Genomic DNA, 21,420 nt, shown 5'->3' with positions numbered 1-21,420 from the left:
ATATGGCTAGCAGGTCAGATCTAGCTTTTGTGATGTGTTTGTGTGATCCAAACAACACTCATTGTGCAGAAACAGCTTTCACATTTAAAAACTCTCTCATAGGGAGCAAAGAAAGCCTTCCAAAACACAACCATAACCAGTGTTGTGGTGTCTGCCTGAGTTTGCAGACAGCCTGAAACAGTGACTGAGACAGATGAACTCCCTCTCTCCCCCCCTTCGCCCCCATTGGTGTGTCAACTCTAAATATCAGTGAGACTTCAGTGTCAACATTAACTATTTCATTGCTGATCATTTTAGCAGACGGACTGGGAAAGTGAGTGGGCGTGAAGACTGACCCAAAGGCAGAGGAGGGGAAAAAAAATACAGGGCAGGATTAGCAGCCTCCTATGGGGAGCAGATCCTCATTGAGTGATACTGAATGTGTCAATTAAAGCACTGAATAAATAGTAAATTTTAATTACTACATAAAGGCTGTGGTTCCCCCAATGACCAACTGAGTGAATTCCATTGTTGGCAAAATAAGAGGTTATGATCAGCTTCTTTTTACATGAGTTGTGGTCTTTGACTGTTAGCTAGTTGCTTCAAGTGTCTTGGTTAGGCAACGTTTGATGAGCCCTGTGCTAGTTTTACCTAGAGAGGTGTCATGTGTGGCAATTTCTTGCTAGTTCTAATCCAAGCAGAATATTGAAGTTTTCTGAGAACTAACAAAGGGGAATACATTATTCTAGGTGAGAGCAAACCACTGATTAATACAGAAAATATTACAATGGCATTTTATAACTTTCCATCTAATTCCTTATGCATCCTAATATTGTTGACTTTTTGGCCCAAAGTGCATATTGAACAGATATGTTCACAGTCCCGTTTTCCTCCCCTCCAGACTTCTGGATCCAGTTCAAGGTCCTGATCCTTATCTCTAGAGTGTTCTGTGAGTTAGACCTTTTCCACCTCAAACTATCTTGCCCTCAGTGCCTTGCCATGAGGGTTACCACCACCTAGGACATAGTGCCTAATAGTCTCTTATGTGAAGCTTGAAGGTTTGTGGGGGAGAAGGGTATTTTGGGTGGAGGGCCTTCAGCTCCAGAAAATCCAAAGAGTTATCACAATGGATCTTGCAATACTTGGGGCAAATAAGGCATAGCTCTTTCCTCTGCCGAAGCCCTTCTCCCAATAATGGAGTAAAAGCAGGAACCAGCGTTCTGGTAGATACTACCTACAATAAATGGATAGTGACTGGAATTGTCCACCCACAGACAGAAGCCTATATGACTCTCCATTATGTGTCTCGTATAAAGATGCCACAGATGTCAGTGGATTGCCTCAAGGTTCTGTTTAATATATTTGTTAGTGATCTGAAAAAGAGAGGTGAACAGTAAAGTGACAGTTTATACATGACAAGCTTATTTAGGTTAATCAAGACTAGAGAAGAGTGGGGCACTAATAAACCTAATTAACTGACCTAACAAAGCTAGGTGAATAGGCATCATAAGGATGAATGGAATTCACTGCTGAGAAAGGCAAGGCCAGTCACTTTGGAAGGAGTAACTATGTATTCACAAAGCTGAGTTCTAAATTAATTTTGTAACTGCTCAAGAAAAGTCACAGGTGTCAGCCAGATCAGTGCACAGCAGTGGTCAAAAAAGAAAATGGTAGGGTCTAAAGTATGGGATAGAATATCCTGAAAATATTTTAATATCATTATACAAACCAATGGAATGCCTTTACTTGAAACACTGTTCTGTTCAGGTCACTCTATATTAAGAGATCTACGAGAAAGGGTTCAGAAATTGGCAATGAAAGTGATTAGATTCATGGAGAGACTCCCAACTAAGAGACTGAAAAAAAATTAGAGAGAAGACCAATAAGAGCAGATATGATGGAGGTTTAACAAAATACTGGAGGAGATAGAGAAGGGAAGTCAAGGGCTCCAATTTATGCTCATGATACAAAAAGAGGACATTCAATATAATTGAAAGAACATATTTAAATCTGTTTTAAAAAGGGTTCCTTTTATCAATGTGTAATGAATATGTAGAACTCGCTGTCACAACAGGATTAAAAACAGAATTAATATATTTACATGGATACTGGAAACATCAAAAGATATTTATCCTGATATAAAAGGGATAAGAACTCTCAAAGTTCAGTGCAAAAGCCAAATATTTAATGAAGACAGAAGCTTCCCCTATGGGCTGGTCATTCTGTATTTGTCCTTTACAGAGTTTCTTGTACCTTCCTTTGAAGCATCTGGTATTGGTCTCTGTCAGACTGGATACTGGACTAGATGGACAAGGTACGCAAGGGGGAGGGATAGCTCAGTGGTTTGAGCATTGGCCTGCTACACCCAGGGTTGTGAGTTCAATCCTTGAGGGGACCACTTGGGAATCTGGGGCAAAATCAGTACTTGGTCCTGCTAGTGAAGGCAGGGGGCTGGACTCAATAACCTTTCAAGGTCCCTTCCAGTTCCAGGAGATAGGATATCTCCATTAATAAATAAATAAATAAATAAAAATTAAGTGTTTATATTCCTAGATGAATGCATCAGAAATCAGAAAAACGCCTTTAGACCAGAAGAAAAGGATAAAACTCCCAAGTATGATACTCATACCCTGTCCCAAACTACCCAAAAGAGATGCCTCCCATCTTTAGGGCACAAACACTGACCCCATACTCCAACTACAGCAGGTCTGCACAACCCGTCAAGCGGCGAGGGCCATATTACTCCAAAGAAAACAGCTGAGGGCCGAAACTCCTCGGCCCCGCCAAACTCCCCCCAGCGCCGCCAACCCCACAGAAACACCCTCCCCCCCCCCAGCGCCGCCCTGCTGAAACAGCAGTATTGAACCTTGATAATATGTTATAGCTGGCCCCTAAGGTAGTATAATTAAGGTAAAAGAAAAATGTCTTTTTGCTAGAGGTAGAGTAAGATCTTCCCCCCACTTTGTAATCAATTGCCCTGTTGAATGAATGAGGTGTGAATGAGGAAGGCGTGGAAGGAAGGCACCTCCAGACAGCTGCAACCCTTGGAGAGGGGATGGGAGCCAGACCAGACCAGTAGAACAGGTCAGCCACCGACTCGCCGCTTGCCTCCTCAGCCCCCCACCGCCCCGGTTCACGTACTCAGCCCCTTGCCACTACCGCCGGCTCACCTGCCCCCCCCGCCACTGCCTGCTCGCCTACTCAGCCCCCCCACCCCCCGCCGGCTCACTTGCCCCCCTGCCACTGCCCGCCCTCCTCCTCAGCCCCCCGGCTCACCTCCTCACCCCCTGCCACTGCCCGCCCGCTTGACTCCTCAGCCCCCGCCCCGCCAGCTCACCTGCCTCCCCACCACTGCCCGCCCACTTGCCTCCTCACCCCCCACCCCTCCAGCTCGCCTACTCAGCCCCCCTCCCTCACCCGCCACTTGCCTACTCACCCCCCGCGGGCCACACAGTGAGTCCACATGGGCCGCATGTTGTGCAGGCCTGAACTACAGCTACCAATAGACGTGATGATAGCCCCTCAAGTCAATGTGACTTTATTGGCATGACAAGTGTTGCCAGGGCATGAGAAAAACCATCCCTCACGTATCTCTCATATGATCCACCTAGGATAGAATTATACACTGTGGGGGATCTAATCCTCTGTCTATTTGTCATTACTGTTCCTTACTGATCTTGTGGCAGGGTACTACATAGCACAAGGCCACCTCTTATCAGCATCCTTCTCAATTTCATTCTGGGACAGGAGCTAACCAGAGTACAGACCTTAAACTGCCACCATCCTCACTCTGCGCAGCACCTCTCTGTTGCATAGGCTAGCCCAGGGCTCCACCATAGCATAAATTGAAGATGCAATAGACACCAGTTTCTTGTGGCACAACTGGAAAGAATTTAAACCAGAACAACATAACTAAAGCCCAGCCACCCAGAATAGAGCACTTTCAAGACCTATAAAGAAAGAGTCCATGAATAGACCAACTCTCTTCAATCCATACATCAATGACCTACCAACTCTAGTGGAACAATTCCCAAATTCAGAACTCCCACTAATGGACTCATAAGTTGACTGCGGTATGCTGGGAACCTAGTTGTACTATCATCTACTCAAGATGATTTGCAAAGAATCTTACTCCTTCTTAGAAACCTACTATAATACAGGTCAACCTTGGCAGGGGCAGGGAGAGAATCAGTTTTTTAAAAATAAAAGTACCTAAACAGGCAGAACAGGGGACATTTTTCTTTGAGAGACTTTAAGATTGAACAGACTTAATTATAGATACCTAGACCTTATTATAAATGCATCAGAAAGTTTCAGATGGGCTATCAGAATTAAAGAAATAACCTTCCAGGCCTTCCATTCAGATAGAAACACACAACCCCATTCTCCCCTCCCCACAATAAAACTAACCACTAAAAGCTATTCAACAACACAAGCCATTTTACTTATGGGAGTGAAATTGGGGGCCCAACTTAAGTTACATTAACTGGGATGAGCCCCCCAACAAAAACCCTACATCTGCAGTTCTGCAAACATACTCTTTGTGTACAGGAACAGAGCAGAATTGGGATGATTTCCTCCTATTAATCAATATACAGAAAAGAATATTCAAATTCTAATGCCACCACAACCAAACACTACCCCAATCTCCTTAGATTTAGGAGAGCTAAACCTAAATGAAAGCACAATTTACTTCTATATGTCATCATTTCTTAAGTGCAAGACCTCCAACCCACTGACAAGCAAAGCAAGCAATGAAAACGAAAAGATGCTCAAAATACTAGAGCAACACCTCCAACACACCAATGAAGGACAAACAAACAGCAATAAAGTGGACTGCTTCAGATCCCTGCATGGAACTTCCTACCTGCAGACCATTTTACCACAATGAAATGTGTATAACCAAGGCAGATTCTCCCTAATTCAGTGACCACAAACTAGAAGTGCAAAGGCACAAAATATACTCTTGTCTAAACCCAAAGAGAAGTAACTTCGCATTCAATAAGACACAGGAGAAACATTTCCTACTGAAATGTGTCAGGTAGTAAGCAGTAAGATAAAGATTTTTCCTCAAGTTATTGTATCGAAAAGCAACTAGGACAAGTTGCCCCTGACCCTGGGAAAAAGGAGAAGAATGAACAGAAATGACATTGTGCTATAGAGCAACTTGCTATCAGAGCCAGAATGGAGAGTACTTGACAAGTGAATACAGGAGAGTGAAGCCCAAACAGCGTATAACGCTATCCCAGTGGGTTCATACCCTCCCCTGAGATCCTAGTGAAATCTTTTTTTTAAACTAATTGAAACACTCCTACAGCACATGAGCGACACAATTGTATAATTAATATGTAGCAGGTGGCCTTGTCTCACTCAGCTTGTCTCTCATATCCTGGGAGCACAAGGCAACAACACTGTCCCGGACCCCCTGATCCCCAAGCCGAGACCCCCCCCCCCCACTCCACAGCCCCCTCGCGCCCAGCCAAGACCCCACCCCACCGGCAGGCCTAGCCCCTCTACCCCCAACCGAGCCCCTACAGGCCAGGCCAGGCCAGCCCCCCTGCGCCCAGCCGAAACCCCCCTCCCAGCACAGGCAGGCCCAGCCCCTCTGCCCCCAACTCCGCAGCCTCCCGCGCAGACCTCACCTGCCCCTCGCCCAGGAAGTCGAGCTTCTCGTAGCGCTTAGCTCGCGCCCGCGCGTCCATCACCGCCCAGGGGGATTTAAAACCGTCACTGCCTGAGCCGGCCGCTGCTTCCGGCCCCGCACACGGAACCCCGCCCCTTCCCCGAGCTCCCTGCGCATGCGCTTTACTAGCGGCGGCGGCGGCGTCCTGCTCACGACGCCATCGTCCGGCTCTAGCAACAGTTACTAAGCGACGCACGCTCGTCGCCCTGGGCTCCAGCCCCGAAGCGGTGTCAGCCCCTTCCGAGCCTGCCCCGTCAGACGCCTGCCGCAGGCGGGGCAGGACGGGAGGCGCCGCGTGGAGCCGGCTCAGGGTTCCTGGAGGAGCTAGGGCTGAGTCGGAGCTGCTACAGGGGAGCGCAGCATCTCGCTGAGCAGGGCGGGGTGAGGCGGCTGCGGGCTCCACGGTACCGCCCCTAGAGCTGCACCAGCAGAGGAGTTTGCCTGAAGCACTGCCTGGCAGACTAGGCCGGATACAGTCCGACCACACCAAGGGGCTGGGCCCGTTCCCCTGAGTGAGAGGCAGGGACACCAGACTTTGGGAAGATGGGAACTCGAGCCTGAATGAGACAGGGACCTTAAATTCCTCCCTGACATCCACCAACACTCGCTTCAGCTCACCCAGAACCGCTAACGGGTTGCGGCTGAGACACAGCTACAGCAGGCTGCTGCAAAATGCACTCTCTCTAATTTCTAGAGAGGTGTGAGCCCTTTGAAAAGTGCATTGCAGTGATATGGGCTGGACGTGACAGGCCCAGATCACAGAAGCAAGGTCTGCATCTGACTCAGTCACAATCTCTTGCTCAAGGGTAGAGATAAAAGCATTCCCGAAGAGCACAGAATCATATTAGATTAGGATTGGAACAGACCTCCCAAGGTCATCTAGTCTAACCCCCTGCTCAAAACAGGCCCAACCCCAACTAAATCATCCCAGCCAGGGCTTTGTCAAACTAGGCCTTAAAAACCTCTAAGGATGGAGATTCTGCCACCTCCCTAGGTAACCCATTCCAGTGCTTCACCACCCTCCTAGTGAAATAGTTTTTCCTAATATCCAATCTAGACACCCCTCCACTGCAACTTGAGACCATTGCTCCTTGTTCTGTCATCTACCACCACTGAGAACAGCCTAGCTCCATCCTCTTTGGAACCCCCCCTTCAGGTAGTTGAAGGCTGCTATCAAATCCCCCCCTCATTCTTCTCTTCTGCAGCCTAAATAAACCCAGTTCCCTCAGCCTCTCCTCATAAGTCAGGTGCCCCAGCCCCCTAATCATTTTCCTTGTCCTCTGCTGGAATCCCTCCAATTTGTCCACATCCTTTCTGTAGTGGGGGGCCCCCAAACTGGACACAATACTCCAGATGTGGCTTCAGTGCCGAATAGATGGGAATAATCACTTCCTTCGATCTGCTGGCAATGCTCCTACTAATACAGCCCAATATGCCATTAGCTTTCTTGGCATTCATATCCAGCTTCTCGTCCACTGTAATCCCCAGGTCCTTTTCTGATGAACTGCCGCTTAGCCAGTCGGTCCCCAGCCTGTAGCAGTGCATGGGATTCTTCCATCCTAAGTGCAGGACTCTGCACTTGCCCTTGTTGAACCGCATCAGATTTCTTTTGGCCCAATCCTCCAATTTGTCTAGGTCACTCTGGACCCTATCCCTACTCTACAGCATATCTACCTCTCCCCCCAGCTTAGTGCCATTCGCAAACTTGCTGAGGGTACAATAAATCCTATCATCCAGATCATTAACGAAGCCGTTGAACAAAACCAGCCCCAGGACCGACCTCTGGGGCACTCTGCTTGATACCGGCTGCCAACTAGACATTGAGCCATTGATCACTACCCGTTGAGCCTGACGATCTAGCAAGCTTTCTGTCCACCTTATAGTCCATTCATCCAATCCATACTTCTTTAACAAGACTACCGTAGGAGACCATATCAAAAGCTTTGCTAAAATCAAGGTATATCACATCCACCACTTTCCCCATATCCACAGAGGCAGTTATCTCATCATAGAAGGCATTCAGGTTGGTCTAGCATGATTTGACCTTGGTGAATTCATGTTGACTGTTCCTGATCACCTTCCTCTCCTCCAAGTGCTTCAAAATGGATTTCTGGAGGACCTGCTCCATGATTTTTTGGGGGACTGAGGTGAGGCTGACCGGTCTGTAGTTCCCCAAATTCTCCCTCCCTTTTTTAAAGATGAGCACTATATTTGCCTTTTTCCAATCGCCTGGGACCTCCCCCGATTGCCATGAGTTTTCAAAGTTAATGGCCAATAGCTCTGCAATCACATCAGCCAACTCCCTCAGCACCCTCTGATGCATTGCATCCAGCCCCAGGGACTTGTGCACGTCCAGCTTTTCTACATAGTCCTTAACCTGTTCTTTCACCACTGAGGACTGCTCACCTCCGCCCCATACTGTGCTGCCCAGTGCAGCAGTCTGGGAGCTGACCTTGTCTGTGAAGACAAAGGTAAAAAAAGCATTGAGTACTTCAGCTTTTCCCATATTATCTGTCACTAGATTGCCTCCCCCATTCAGTAAGGATCCCACACTTTCCCATATCTTCTTGTTGCTAACATACCTGTAGAAACCCTTCTTGTTACCCTTCACATCCCTTGCTAGCTGCAACTTCAGTTGTGCTTTGGCCTTCCTGATTACACCCCTGCATGCTTGAGCAATATTTTTATACTCCTCCCCTAGCCCTCTGTCCAAGTTTCCACTTCTTGTAAGCTACCTTTTTGTGTTTAAGCTCACTGAAGATTTCTCTGTTAAGCCAAGCCAAGCTTGCCATATCTGCTATTCTTTCTGCACATCGGGATGGTTTGTTCCTGCACCCTCAATAAGGCTTCTTTAAAATAAAGCCAGCTCTTCTGGGCTCCTTTCCTCCTCATATTAGCCTCCCAGAGGATCCTGCCCATCAGTTCCCTGAGGGAATCAAAGTCTACTTTTCTAAATCCAGGGTCCTGCTATAGGATTATCGAAGAGCAGTGGAAGTAGAAGAATAAAATTGACTTTGAATATTCAAAGTGTTTTGGTTTTTTTTTGCTTTGTTTTCAGAACTTTGGAGGAAGATGGTGATTTGGAAGGCAGAAGAAAGTCTTTTTTTTTTTAATCCAGTCACTTTGTTGTGCGCTTTTGGGCCCTCAAACTGGTTTGTAGAACAGAACTTCATGGTTAATATTCCAGCTCAAGTGGAATCATTTTCAGGAAAATTTGGACAGATTATATAGTATACTCCTTAGACTCAGACCTACTTACATCCATGCTTCATATTCTGGATATGACTTTCCATCAATGCCAGGACTAGTGGACTGTGCAATTGATTTAACAAGTAAGTTCATTAAAATAAGCTTTTGTAACACAATGCTCTTTTTCATTGCCTCCTCTGCATTTTAACATGGTGTTATCCTTTCTATGCAACATATTCCATTGATTTAAAATTATTCTTTTGCTGCCACTCCTTCAATTAATTGAAGTAGTTGCCAACCCCCAGTTAGAACTGTTCATATTGACACATTAAATAACTAAGGCCTTGTCTACACTTGAAAGTTATTTCAGATTAAAGTGTGAATTTAAAGCACAAAAGAGAATCCAGAATAGCTCACTGTGGACAAATTTATAGTGTTGGTGAGGGGAAGCTATTCAAATTAATTCTCCCAGATAGACAAACCTAAGAGTTTAACTCTCTTTTCTTTGTCCATGTGTAGGTAATGCATAGTAATAATATGAACAAACTTCTCTCATCTTTCTCTACTATACTCTGCAGTATGTTCTGGCACCACCATTTTGTACTTTGGGAAAAGAATGGTCTGTGATGAGAGCTCATGACTGGGAATCAGGAGATCTGGCTTCTATATTCCTTGTTCATTCAACCATTGTGTATCTCAACTCCCCTCTTCAGTACATTTATTAGTATTTTTCTGTCAGTAATATTACCATTATCACTGTGATAAAAAAAGTATTGTTGTACAGTGTACACAATTCACCAATATATTTAAAATTCTATGAGATAGTTGGGAGAGATGGGTCTCTAGGAGGACCTGAAGATGCATTAAGACCTGGTTGTACCTGAATATTTTATTTCCTGAACAACGTTGTCAGTGACAGTTTAAGTAGTAAGACAGATTGGTAGTGAGTTGTTGGGGGTTTTTTTGCTACCCAAAGAGAGCTGATAAAGAATTGCCCATCCCTATCTGTAGATATGGCATATTATTTTAATGTGGGTCTTATTTGTCAGCAACTACATTTCAAGGCTTTAGTGTTTAAAATTACTGTGAAACATACAGAACCAGTTAATCTGATAGAGCACTCACTGGTCTAGTTGGCAACTGAACCTGAAAACTATACTTGTATACAATCTTGAAGATAGGAGGCAAGCCCTTTCCCCAGCATGAGCCTGCAACTTTGCAACTCTGCCCCTCACACTGTTTTTGTATCTTCTAAGAAAGGACTGAAGTCCATTTTTAATAGGTTAAAAGGTATAAAACAAAAGCCTGATTTCTGCACTAGTAGGCATCAAGGGACTGAAAGGAAGTTCTCCACCTTACCAGGCTAATGGTGTAGTTTAACCTACTGTATTTTCTGGTGTATAAGACTACTTTTTAACCCAGGAAAATCTTCTCAAAAGTCGGGGGTCGTCTTATACGCCGGGTGTCGTCTTATAGGGTGGGTGCTGAAACTTCCGAGCCAGACTGGAGAATCTGCGGTCGCTGCATATGGTGGGGGGAGCTCAAAAACGGCCGCGGCCGCATCCCCACCTGATGATGAGGTGAGGGGGCGCCTCACTGGGAAGGTGTAAGTGAAGGGCGGAGCAAGCTGCTGGCGTCCGGGACGCCCGGGATATGGAAAAAAGAGAGAGCGGCGCTGTGCCCAGAAAAACACGCCTCTTTCACCCGTCTGGCCTGCCCTTGTATCCTATTACTGTACCTCCTTCTCTGCCTCTCAGATCTCGCTCCTGAGGACTGCAGTGAAGCGGCGCAGGTGCACATGTGCGAGATCTGAGAGGCAGAGAAGGAGGTAATAGGATACAAGGGCGGGCCAGACGGGTGAAAGAGGTGTGTTTGCGCTACCGCTCTGATAGTCTTGGAGACAGGGAGGGCTGGGCAGGCAGGGAGAGCTGACCAATCCAAGCAGGCTTTGTATACAACAACCAGCCAATCGCCGGTAAGGTACATCGCTTGCCGTGATTGGCTGGTTGTTGTATACTGGTACCACATATAGTAAAGCACCAGTATCTGTACCTGTTCATACAGTATAGCACCAGTACATACAGTACAGTATACAAATGTCCAACAGTCAAAACCCCATCATGGCTCCACCAGCAAGAAGAAAGAAATATGAAGCCAGTTTCAAACTTAAAGTTGTAAACTTTGCCATGGAACATAATAACTGCGCTGCTGCAAGACAATATGGAGTAACAGAAAAGATGGTTCGGGACTGGAAAGCAAATGAAAAAGCATTGAAGAGTATGCCAAGGGGTAAGTGTGCATTAAGAAGAGGCACTCCACATTGGCCAGAACTCGAAAAACATGTAGCAGACATGGTGAATGAGCATCGCCAAAACGGTTATGTAGTGACACGAAATAAATACATTTGTTTGCACTTCAGTGGGCCAAATCTAACCCAGATCACAGCAACAGATTTAAGGCCACTGTATCCTGGTGTACTAGATTCATGGGAAGGCATAATATGGTACTGAGGCAAAAGATGAAAATTGCCCCAAAATTACCTGCAGATCTTGATAGCAAAGTAAATAGTTTCCATCGATACGTAATACAACAGCGCACTAAATATGGCTATGCGTTAAGTAGTATTGGAAATATGGATGAAACTCCAATGAATTTTGATATGGTTGGAAATAAAACTGTCCATCAAAAAGGTGAAAAAACAATTTTAATTAAAACAACAGGACATGAGAAGTCCAGTTTTACAGTGGTACTAGGATGCACAGCTGATGGCGCCAAACTGAGACCAATGATTATTTTTAAAAGAAAAACAATGCCGAAATTCAAGTTCCCTGTTGGTTGTTTTGTACATGTGAATGAAAAAGGCTGGATGGATGAAGAAGGGGTAAAGCTATGGCTTGATAATGTATGGAGCAGGCGACCAGGTGGACTTATTCAAAAATGTAGTCTACTGGTGTGGGATATGTTCAGGGCTCATTTAACTCCCAGCACCAAGCAAATGCTTGCAAGACTAAACACAGATGCGGCAGTTATTCCTGACTTGACATCGTTGGTACAGCCACTGGATGTGTGCCTAAACAAGCCATTTAAAGATCGCATTCAAGAACAGTGGAATGAATGGATGGTTAGCGGCGAAAAGTCATTCACAAAAGGTGGAAACATGCGTGCTCCACAGTTGGATGTTTTGTGCAAGTTTGTCATAAAAGCCTGGAATGATATTGATGCAGAAACAGTAATCAAGTCTTTCAAGAAGTGTGGCATATCAAATTAATTAGATGGTATGGAGGACGACTACTTGTGGCAAGATGAAGAGGAAGCCGAAGCTGAGACCACACCATCTGATACGGAATTCGATCCATACGATAACTGCCTTACAAATGTATCACAAGATGTCATTGATGTACTTATGATATCAGATGACGAACAGGAGGATTTTGAAGGCTTTTAAAGGGAAACTGTCACGCCAGCAAAACCTGTAAAAATACCGTAGCTTGCAGTTATGATGGGCGTTGCTAACTCGCCAGGGACTTGCCCGGCACTTGCTCTCTCTCTCTTGTTTGTTATCTTCCTCCTATCATCATCAGTTCCAGTTTGGTTGACAGCTTAGAAAACAAACAGCATGGCAGCTCCCATGGGTTTATTGTCTTATCCTTCCTTTCAGCTTTAGAGTGAATTAGGAAAAGTTTAATCCACTTGCACTGTTTTATGTTTACATGTTTGATGACAAACAGCCTTATGTTTATAAGTGACAGTTTTCCTGCTAAGTACCTGCGTGTCATAAGCATTTGAATTAAAATTACCATATTGAAATAAAATCTGATGTTTTTTTAATTTTCTTTTTGGTGTGCGTTGGAAGAGGGGTAGTCTTATACGGCGAGTATATCCCAAACTCTATATTTTAACTGGAAAAGTTGGGGGTCGTCTTATACGCCCAGTCGTCTTATACGCCGGAAAATACGGTATTAAAATGGCTCAAGGAGTACTTAACAGATGTGGCACTCAAGTTAATTTTTTAGTCTCCCTTGTATCCAGATTATGGTTAATTTGTCAAAGAGAAGAAAAGGCTACCTGTAGTTCTCTTCTTGAGGCCAAACCCATCAGCCCCATGATATACCTGAGCTCTAAAGCTCAGGAAAGCAAGAATCAGTTCTGAATGGTAGTTTTCTCTAAAACTGTATGCAGATGAGTAAGATCTGTTCCAAACACAATTTTAATTACTAAAATTAGTCCAAGAATAAGCTGATCACCTCTATCTTAATGCTGTTCTCACCCTAGGAAGCATTTAAACTGTCAGGGCAAGCAGCCACCATGCAGCTGGATGCCAGAATCAGAGCTTATTTTTAATATAATATCTGTCTGAAGTTGAAAAGTAGGAACATTAAGATTGCTACTTTTTATTATAAGAACTTTACAATGCTCATCTTATGGGCTTGAGAGATTTCGCACTAGATCTGGACCTTTGTTTGTGGATCAACAACGGCTACAAAAATAGATATTCTTGACAATTTTATTGCTTAAGTTACATTTTAATAGTGTAGGTTTCTAAAGGGGATTCAGACAATTACCGTAGTCAGCCTTTAACAGAAAAGCTGGCCCAGAATCATAAATTAGAAGACAAGTGTCTAAAGTGTCAACTTTCTCACCCCTTTCTACAGGGCCATTATTAAAGCTATTAAACTGTTTATAACATTCATAGAGTGAGGAAGGCCTTTAATGTGAATACAGTAATTCATTCAGCAGTGGTGAACAAGTATCTTCTGTAATTATTCTGGACCTCCACGCTGTAAAAGAAAAAACAGACAATTACATGTCTTCTACTAAAGGAAAGGGAAGCTGACATGCTGGTTTGCACTTTGTTACTGAGTAGGGAAGTACTGTTTTCAATACAGGGTTATTTGCACATTTAAGAATTCTACTTTTTATTTCTTACTTTTATGAGGGGACCACATTTCTATTGGTCTTAGATGTTGTAAAAAAAACTCACAAAATCTGAGAAATGTGTATGTGACTTTATATAGGTCAGTGTAAAAATTAACACTGCAGCATTACACTGGTGAATAAAAGCCTGCAAAAGAAACTGACTAGTTATTTTCTTTGTCCAAGTTCAAAAGTGCAAAAAAGACAGTAAAAAGCAAGCTTCCTGTTTAAACATTCTTTGTTTTAATAATCTAAGGTGTCCAGCAGATGTTTCCACTGTTTGCCCACTAGACTTTTACAGCTTAATACCTCTCATTGCTGGGAAACTTTTAGGCTGAATTTCACGCCTTCTTTAATTCCATTACTCCTAGTTATATCCCTCTTTCCACCCTATATAAAATTCCTCTCTGTCATCAATGTTTATATCCTTTGAATACTTGTGGACTTAATCATCACCTCATCAAGCTATACAGATTTAGTTCTTTTAGTCTTGTCTCAAACCCATCCCTCCAGCTCTTTAATATTTTTGATATTCTTCTCTAATCTCCCAATTTGTCACCATCTGGTGATGAAATGCTCAAAACTAAACAAATTACAGGTACAATGCCATTTTGTAGTCAATTAAATGTTCTGTCTCTCGTGTACTTGCATAATGCTGCAATATTAGTTTGCAAACACTATAAGGGAGCATTTAAACTCAATTTGTTTTCAGTGAAATAAATCATGAATATTTGTGTCTGTAATTTTTATTCTTAAACACACAACCTATATTTTGGGCATAAGCTACCTGTTTAGCCTCTTCAGTCTATGAATAAACTCATAATTGAAAGGGTCAATACTTTGTATTTCTATTAAAATTATATTTATTTATATTTATTGCACATTCTACAATTGTAAATACAATAGGTAATGACATTGAAGCAACATGGTTTAATGGATTAAGCGTAGTCTAGAACTTCAAAACAAATTCTAATCCTGATTTTGTCACTGGCTTTCTGCGTGACCGTGGGCAAATCACAGCCTGTGTTTATCAGTATCCTGAACTGCCAGATAGGGATACCTTATCTCCCCAACTTGTGTGTTGAGGAATATTTAGTTTGTATTTACTGCAAAATTAAGTTGTAACGCTCGATGTAAGTGCAAAGTTAACAAGAGTTTAAAAACAAGGATATTTATCATGTTGTCCAGAAGTTGTTTTGCAAAGTTTTCAACATAGTGAATAACTACAGAGAACGTATGTAGTAACACAAAACTTACTTGAATGTATTCCATCTCCTCATCGGACATCAGCTTTCTCCTGTACTTTTGAGGTAATGTTTTTACTAATTCTGTCGTGTCTGGTGTGCCTTGTACTCTGCTAATGGATGAAATGTTTTGAAGGGCTGGTGGTCTGTCTCCTACAGACATCTGTGCTGCTGAAGCATGGAGTGGTGGTACCCTTGCTTGTAGAGATTCCTGCACTGAAACCCAGATTTCAAAACCATGTATAGAAGTACAGAGAATATTTTAATACCTTAACGGGCTTGAGCATAGTTATTCATTAGTGCAGTCAGTAGAAGTTAGAAGGTACTGGTCGTGCAGTTGAATTTTTCACTATAAAGCTACTTGCATGAATTAAAATCCCTTCCTTCTCAACATATACTTTTATTTTCAATGTTCGGGATTAATATAGCAATGAGAACATTGATACAGTCAAATTTTGAAAGTAGGAGGAAGCACAGATAGAAAAGGATAGGTACTGATGTTGCAATGGTAGCTAAACCAGTACATAGTTTTACAAATACTTATATTGGGAAGCTATAACTGCAGATTAAGAACATACAGTGCCTCACAGTGTATTTGTATTTATTCAATGCCATAAGTGTGTGGGATTCTTTAAGGTTTGGTCATTATATTTCTACTCAAGTAGTTTACAATACAAGTTGTCCACAGACCAAGGGACAAGTCTATGAGAGGATAAAGGTTGTAACTGTGAAATATTACAAAATGTGGTTTGTATTATACCCATTTTTAATGTTTTGTTTGTATTTTTAATTAATTCATATACTATAGTTTGTAGATAACATCCAAAATGAAGGTCACAGGGAGGCTAAACAGGTAGTGGAGGTCAGTTGCTGAACATTGACCAAAATGGGTGAGTTTTGAGGAATTTGAGATGCACAGGATCAGGAAAAACATTTCAGGCATAGGAGACAGAGAAGGCATGGAATAACTTGTAGAAAAGTACAAAAACAGCCTTAAGTATAAATAAGCACTTGGATCATGAGCTGGGGAGTAGGAAACTAGGTGTCGGAAGGGCCTTAAAGCTGCAAGGGTAGAAGATTTTGAACGTGATATATGCAAGAACTTGATGATGAGGGCTAGATGGTCAAAACAGCCAATAATGAATTATTCTAGTGGCAATGTGTTTATATTTATATAGCATTCTTCCCTCTGGACAAAAAAAAGAACGATAAGCATAAATGATTTAGACTTGACAACACAGTAGACTACAAAATTATAATATCCTGTGGAAGTAAAGATTCCTAATTGAAGTCCCAAGTCTCATGGGAGCAACATTTCCCATCCTATTACACCCCCCAGCCTCAATTTGTGGACTAGAGTGAATGTAATGCAAAAGTCAAGGAAGCCAGAGATGAGGAGGCTGCAGTAGACCAACATTTAAGCAGCAGTGATAAGATAGGTTTCAGAGTAGTTACAGAAGTGGGCTGTAGTCCACGAAAGCTTATGCTCTAATAAATTTGTTAGTCTCTGAGGTGCCACAAGTACTCCTGTTCTTTTTTTAGTGATAAGACAGTTGCAGAAATGGGATTTAGCAATCCTAAATGAGTCAAAATGTACAAGGAGTCAAATGTGACACTATGCTTGCCAAGCCAGGTGACCAGATGGATGATGAAGTTGCTGATAAGATCAGAATAAGAAGCAGAGGAAGATTAGTTTTTCAATTTTAGCCATGTGGAGTTTCATCTGATTCAAGGATATTGAGCAAGAGATGTGAGATTGAACACTGTGGGTGACAGCAGCAGTAGGGAGACATATTTAGGAGTTGACAGTGAAGAAACTATACTTGATACCCTCAGTATAGGTAAAGCTTCCCAGAGACTGAGGGAACCAGGAACAGAGCCCTCAAGGCCAACCAGTCAAGTATACAGCCAACCACAAAAGCATCATGTGATAGTACAATACAGGCTATCATATTCTAAATCACTACAGGATGAATGGATTGAAAGTGTACAGAACAGTCTTGAGGTGACAAAGGCATGGCTCAAGGTAGGAAGGTCTAGATCTATCTATACACACACACACAAAAGAAACAGTCACAACCAAAACTAGTCCAAAATTTTCCAGGGAAGCTGAAGAGTCATGCTGGACCACAGACCCTGGGAATCCCAGCAGGGGCTTAATGAAACTGACATTCAGTGAACAGCATTCTGATTAGTTTCCCATATTTCATTCCACAAACACCATGTTTCAGTGTCTCCAAACTGAAATTTTGGATTTGTTGAAATATTTCAACAAATTTGGTTTGGTTATGATGAGAACAAACCCCCAACTTCTGAAAAGCTGAAATTTCTCATGAATCAAAAGTTGTGAGTTTCAGCCAGCTCTAATCAGAACTTGCACATCAGTTTTAGAAGAATAAGAGATGAGAAATGAGTTGTTTATTTAATCATTGAAAAAGATTTTTAATAGAATAGAGGGGATGGTATGATGGGATAGCCTAATTTTGGCAATTAATTGATCTTTGATTATTACCGTAGCAGGTAAATATGCCCAATGGTCTGTGATGGGATGTTAGATGGGGTGGGATCTGAGAATTCTTTCCTGGGTGCTGGCTGGTGAGTCTTGCCCACTTGCTCAGGGTTTAACTGATCGCCATATTTGGGGTTGGGAAGGAATTTTCCTCCAGGGCTGATTGGCAGAGGCCCTGGAGGTTTTTCGTCTTCCTCTGCAGTGTGGGGCACAGGTCACTTGCTGGAGGATTCTCTGCACCTTGAGAATCTTTAAACCACGATTTGAGGACTTCAGTAACTCAGGCATAGGTTAGGGGTTTGTTACAGGAGTGGGTGAGTGAGATTCTGTGGCCTGCGTTGTGCAGGAGGTCAGACTAGATGATCATAATGGTCCCTTCTGACCTTAAAGTCTATGAGTCTATGGGTGTTGGAACCGGATACAAATTAGATGGCGTGGGCAAACACTGACCAAAACACTGCTCAGAATTCTGTCAATATACTTCATTTTTTAACAAAAGTATTCAATGGAAATTCAAACTCAGGTCAAAACCACCAATAAAGCCAACTAATAGATATTTTGTGGCATTAACAGGAAAACTAAACTCTCAAGTCTCAATTGTGATTTAACTGGTATAAGAACTCAAGAGAAAGGCTAGTTTATTAGCAAATATGTAGTACTACTACTCAAGTAAAAAATGTAAATCAGTTCAAAGTAATACAGGTGACAAAAATGCAGCTGCATAATTAAAGTGGCTTCCAACTATATTTTGCAGGAAGGCCATCAACTGAAGATCAATCTCTTGTACAGTCACTAGATTTATTTTTTTAAATAAAAATATTTTTATGGAGGGTTGAAGCATTAGATTCCAAGAATTAAAGTTCTCATTTTTCAAAATTCTATAGTATTGTAATGTTCATTATATCTACCTCTACCACCACCAGTGAAAAACCTTAAAATGAGTAGGTGAGCTCTGGGGACATCAACAGGAAGGGATCCTTTAATTTTAGACGCGCTGAACAGGTTTGACTCCAATATTTAAGAACAGGTACTGAATTAAAAGAGGAATGAACCAGGAATTATCACAGCCTCCAGACAAAAAGTGAAGTATTGGGCCAGAATTTTATAAAAACATCTCCTATTTTTGTTTCAAATACTTTATTGAGTCAAGAGGAATGTTAGTCATAACAATACACAATCCCATTTTAAAGGAGCAATATGACAACTTTGATGTCTACATATGATGGTGATTGGTATCCTGTAAGCAATGTAGTAATATACAGATATACAGTAAAGTCAGATTGAGTACAGTTTTTTTAAATATAACAACTTTTTCCCCGTATGCATAGTGGGAGTAAACTGCCCTCCCAGGTACCATCAGGATTTTAAATACATCAGACAAAGCAAGGAAACTTCATTGAAAACTCATGCTGCTTAAAAGTGAATTTAGCACAGCCTCTCATAAATGGAGATTAGTGTTTGCAAAATGAGCTCATAGTATAAGATTAAAGTAGGAGGATAAAAATGGAGATCCTCAAAACTCTGCTTGAGCAATAGAGGAAATAAGGAAATCTCAGTTTTAAGCACTAAGTACAGTCTGTTTTCTAAAGCGTAAAATCAGGCAGCTCCCACCAAACTAGGTCAATGCTCAGAAATAATTGAGCCATATATAAGTCAAAAAGAAACAATGTGTCATGGTCCTTATGTAATTATTAAGGCAAATAAGTATGACATGGTATAAGTTTTATTTACAAACAAAATACTTACTTTTAGGTTTGGGACTATTTTTTCTGTCCGGGAACTTGATTAAGGGTGTATGTGGCTTGACTACCTAAAACAAGACACAGCAGTGGAAGGAGGCAGGGGCAGGGGAAGGGTGGGGGAGAGAAAGTTTGGGTAAATAAAATGTAAAAGTTCATGAGATTTTCATGGCAAGAATGCTACACACTAACCAATTATTTTGACCCTGTTGCTTTGTGCTTTCATTAACACCAGATTTGGGAGATTTACAATAATTTAAATTTTATTTTTTAATCAAGGCTAAGACTGTCCAAGTGACATTTCAGATTCAAAGTTGTACTAGACTGTAAAGCAAATGCAATGCTTTTTTAGTTTCCACACAACTAACTATGGCTTATAGAGGAGTAACTATAACTGCAGTATAAATTGGATTCTAATGTTTTTGTGCTACGATCATGGGACCTTTGGCTCCTTTCTGCCTTTTCACATTAGCTCAGATGGAGGGACAGAGTTAACTAGTCTCATAAGTAAACAGCTATACATTAGTAGGTGTGGAGTTCAACCCCCATCTGCATTAAAATATTTTTTGCATTGATTTTTCCAAACGTTTATTTCTTTAAAATAATTTTTTTTAAAAGGGCTTTCCCTCATTCCCAAGAACAGCAATTTTTGAGTTGCAAATAAGCATTTATGGGAAGGTGACATTTTGAGGGTGCATAATCTCCTTCTCATGAGGGCTACTGCAAGTTAGGCAATTTGCTAGCATCCCTATAGCAGTAGGAATAATACCACAAGAGAAGCAGGCAATTGAGCACTGGGTCCAAAGGACCAGGTGACTAGTCAACAGGGGTAGGGAAGAGTGGAGTCTCCTTCCCTGGAGGTTTTTAAGGCCCGGCTTGACAAAGCCCTGGCTGGGATGATTTAGCTGGGAATTGGTCCTGCTTTGAGCAGGGGGTTGGACTAGATGACCTCTTGAGGTCCCTTCCAACTCTGATATTCTATGATTCTATGATTCTAAGAAAGGGATGTGAGGAGATCAAGACATTGGAGAGCCCCTACTTGCTTGGTCCATGAAGCAGAAAAGCAAATTCTACTACACATCAAGTACTGTCAAAGGCACAAAGGAAACAAGACTGGAAAAAACTGAAAAGAATTTTTTTTCCTCAAATCTCTTTCATGTATCTTAACGGTTACTTGTACTAATAACAGGTGCTTAGACAGAGGTGTGATTTGCAAGCTGGTGTCACTTAAAGCGGCAGCTGAAGACAATTAGAGCAGGCTATTGCCCACATAGCTAAACCAGAATGGAAAGAATTGGAATACAGGCTCTTGAAAAAAGAGCAGCGAAGATTTATTCCCTCCCTCGATTCTGCGCCCTCTCTTCACCAGCTCCTCCGAGTCTCCCGAGGAAGCTCTCCCAGGGTGATGAGGCGCCGCCAGCATCTCCACGTACCTCACCCGTACGACCCCCCCCCCCCCCCCGGGCTGCGGTGCGAGCCCCGAGCGCTTCCATGCACCGAGAACGAAACGACGGTCGTGCGAGCAGAGCCTCGGGCCTTGCACCTTAACGCAGAGCCGGGCTGTGGGGACACGACAAGGCCCGCGCGTGGGGCGGCAGCAGCTCTGAAGGGAGCCTGGCTGCAGCCACTGCATGGCAAGTGAATATCACCCCTGGAAGCCAGGATGAGCTCGTGGGCAGCGGCAGTCCGGGTTCCGTCTCGACGCCCTCCCGCCGCTGCGCCGAAGCGTCCCCGCCCCCGGGGAGGTGAGGCCCCTACTGCTGTCACTGACCCCCAGCCTCACTCGTGTCCCCCCCGCAGCTCAGACCCGCTCGCCCCTTCTCCGAACTCGGGTCCAGAAGCACTTTGGCCCGCCACTGCCCAGAGCCCCCACCAGCGCCCCGGCTCCCCAACGGCACCTCCAGGCCAAGGGCATCAGCCCCGGCCGCTCTCGCTCTGCGGCTGCTCCGCGTCTCCAGCCGCCGGCGGAGGTGGGCAGACCCCACTAGCCTCCCCCCGGGCGGCCGAACGCAGAGCTCCGGGCCCGCCCCCTTCGCGGGGAAACAACTCTACTTACCTGAACGACCCTGCTGGCGGCCGCCATCTTGCTGCCCATGGTGACCCGCAGCCAGTTACGGCATCCTCCAGTCCGCGAGCACGGCGCCGGCGCGAGGACACGACAGG

The 21,420-nt window shown here is 43.4% G+C and overlaps 2 protein-coding genes across 3 annotated transcripts in view; both read right to left on the bottom strand.

Moving 5' to 3' along the window:
• CDK7 (cyclin dependent kinase 7) overlaps positions 1-8,948 on the bottom strand; it is a 39,163-nt gene extending 30,215 nt beyond the window's left edge. Inside the window, exon 1 of one of the 2 annotated variants that reach the window (XM_034773204.1) lies at positions 8,922-8,948. In XM_034773204.1, coding sequence (XP_034629095.1) covers positions 8,922-8,927 — 6 coding nt within the window. In that variant the 5' untranslated portion in view covers positions 8,928-8,948. Of the gene's footprint in view, positions 1-5,621; positions 5,773-8,921 lie in introns of those variants that run through there. The other variant, XM_034773203.1, reaches the window with a different exon arrangement.
• Positions 8,949-13,341: 4,393 nt separating this feature from the next.
• On the bottom strand, positions 13,342-21,420 carry MRPS36 (mitochondrial ribosomal protein S36). Its single transcript, XM_034773205.1, has 4 exons — positions 21,314-21,420; positions 19,265-19,328; positions 15,023-15,225; positions 13,342-13,629 (listed from the first exon to the last, which is right to left on the bottom strand). Exons 1-4 carry the CDS (start codon positions 21,350-21,352, stop codon positions 13,612-13,614), a joined length of 324 nt encoding a protein of 107 aa, XP_034629096.1. The 5' UTR covers positions 21,353-21,420; the 3' UTR covers positions 13,342-13,611.

Source organism: Trachemys scripta, chromosome 6 (assembly GCF_013100865.1).
Source record: "Trachemys scripta elegans isolate TJP31775 chromosome 6, CAS_Tse_1.0, whole genome shotgun sequence".
Taxonomy (NCBI): Eukaryota; Metazoa; Chordata; order Testudines; family Emydidae; genus Trachemys; species Trachemys scripta.
The sequence above is the reverse complement of the archived record's forward strand: the minus strand, read 5'-3'. Positions and strand labels throughout refer to the sequence as shown.

Excerpts from the sequence above, each read along its gene's own strand:
- MRPS36 (XM_034773205.1), bottom strand. The coding sequence starts at position 21,352 with ATGGGCAGCAAGATGGCGGCCGCCAGCAGGGTCGTTCAG. Across the intron at positions 19,329-21,313 it reads CCGCCAGCAGGGTCGTTCAG|GTAGTCAAGCCACATACACC; the intron begins GTAAGTAGAGTT and ends GTCTTGTTTTAG. Across the intron at positions 15,226-19,264 it reads AAATAGTCCCAAACCTAAAA|TGCAGGAATCTCTACAAGCA; the intron begins GTAAGTATTTTG and ends TCTGGGTTTCAG.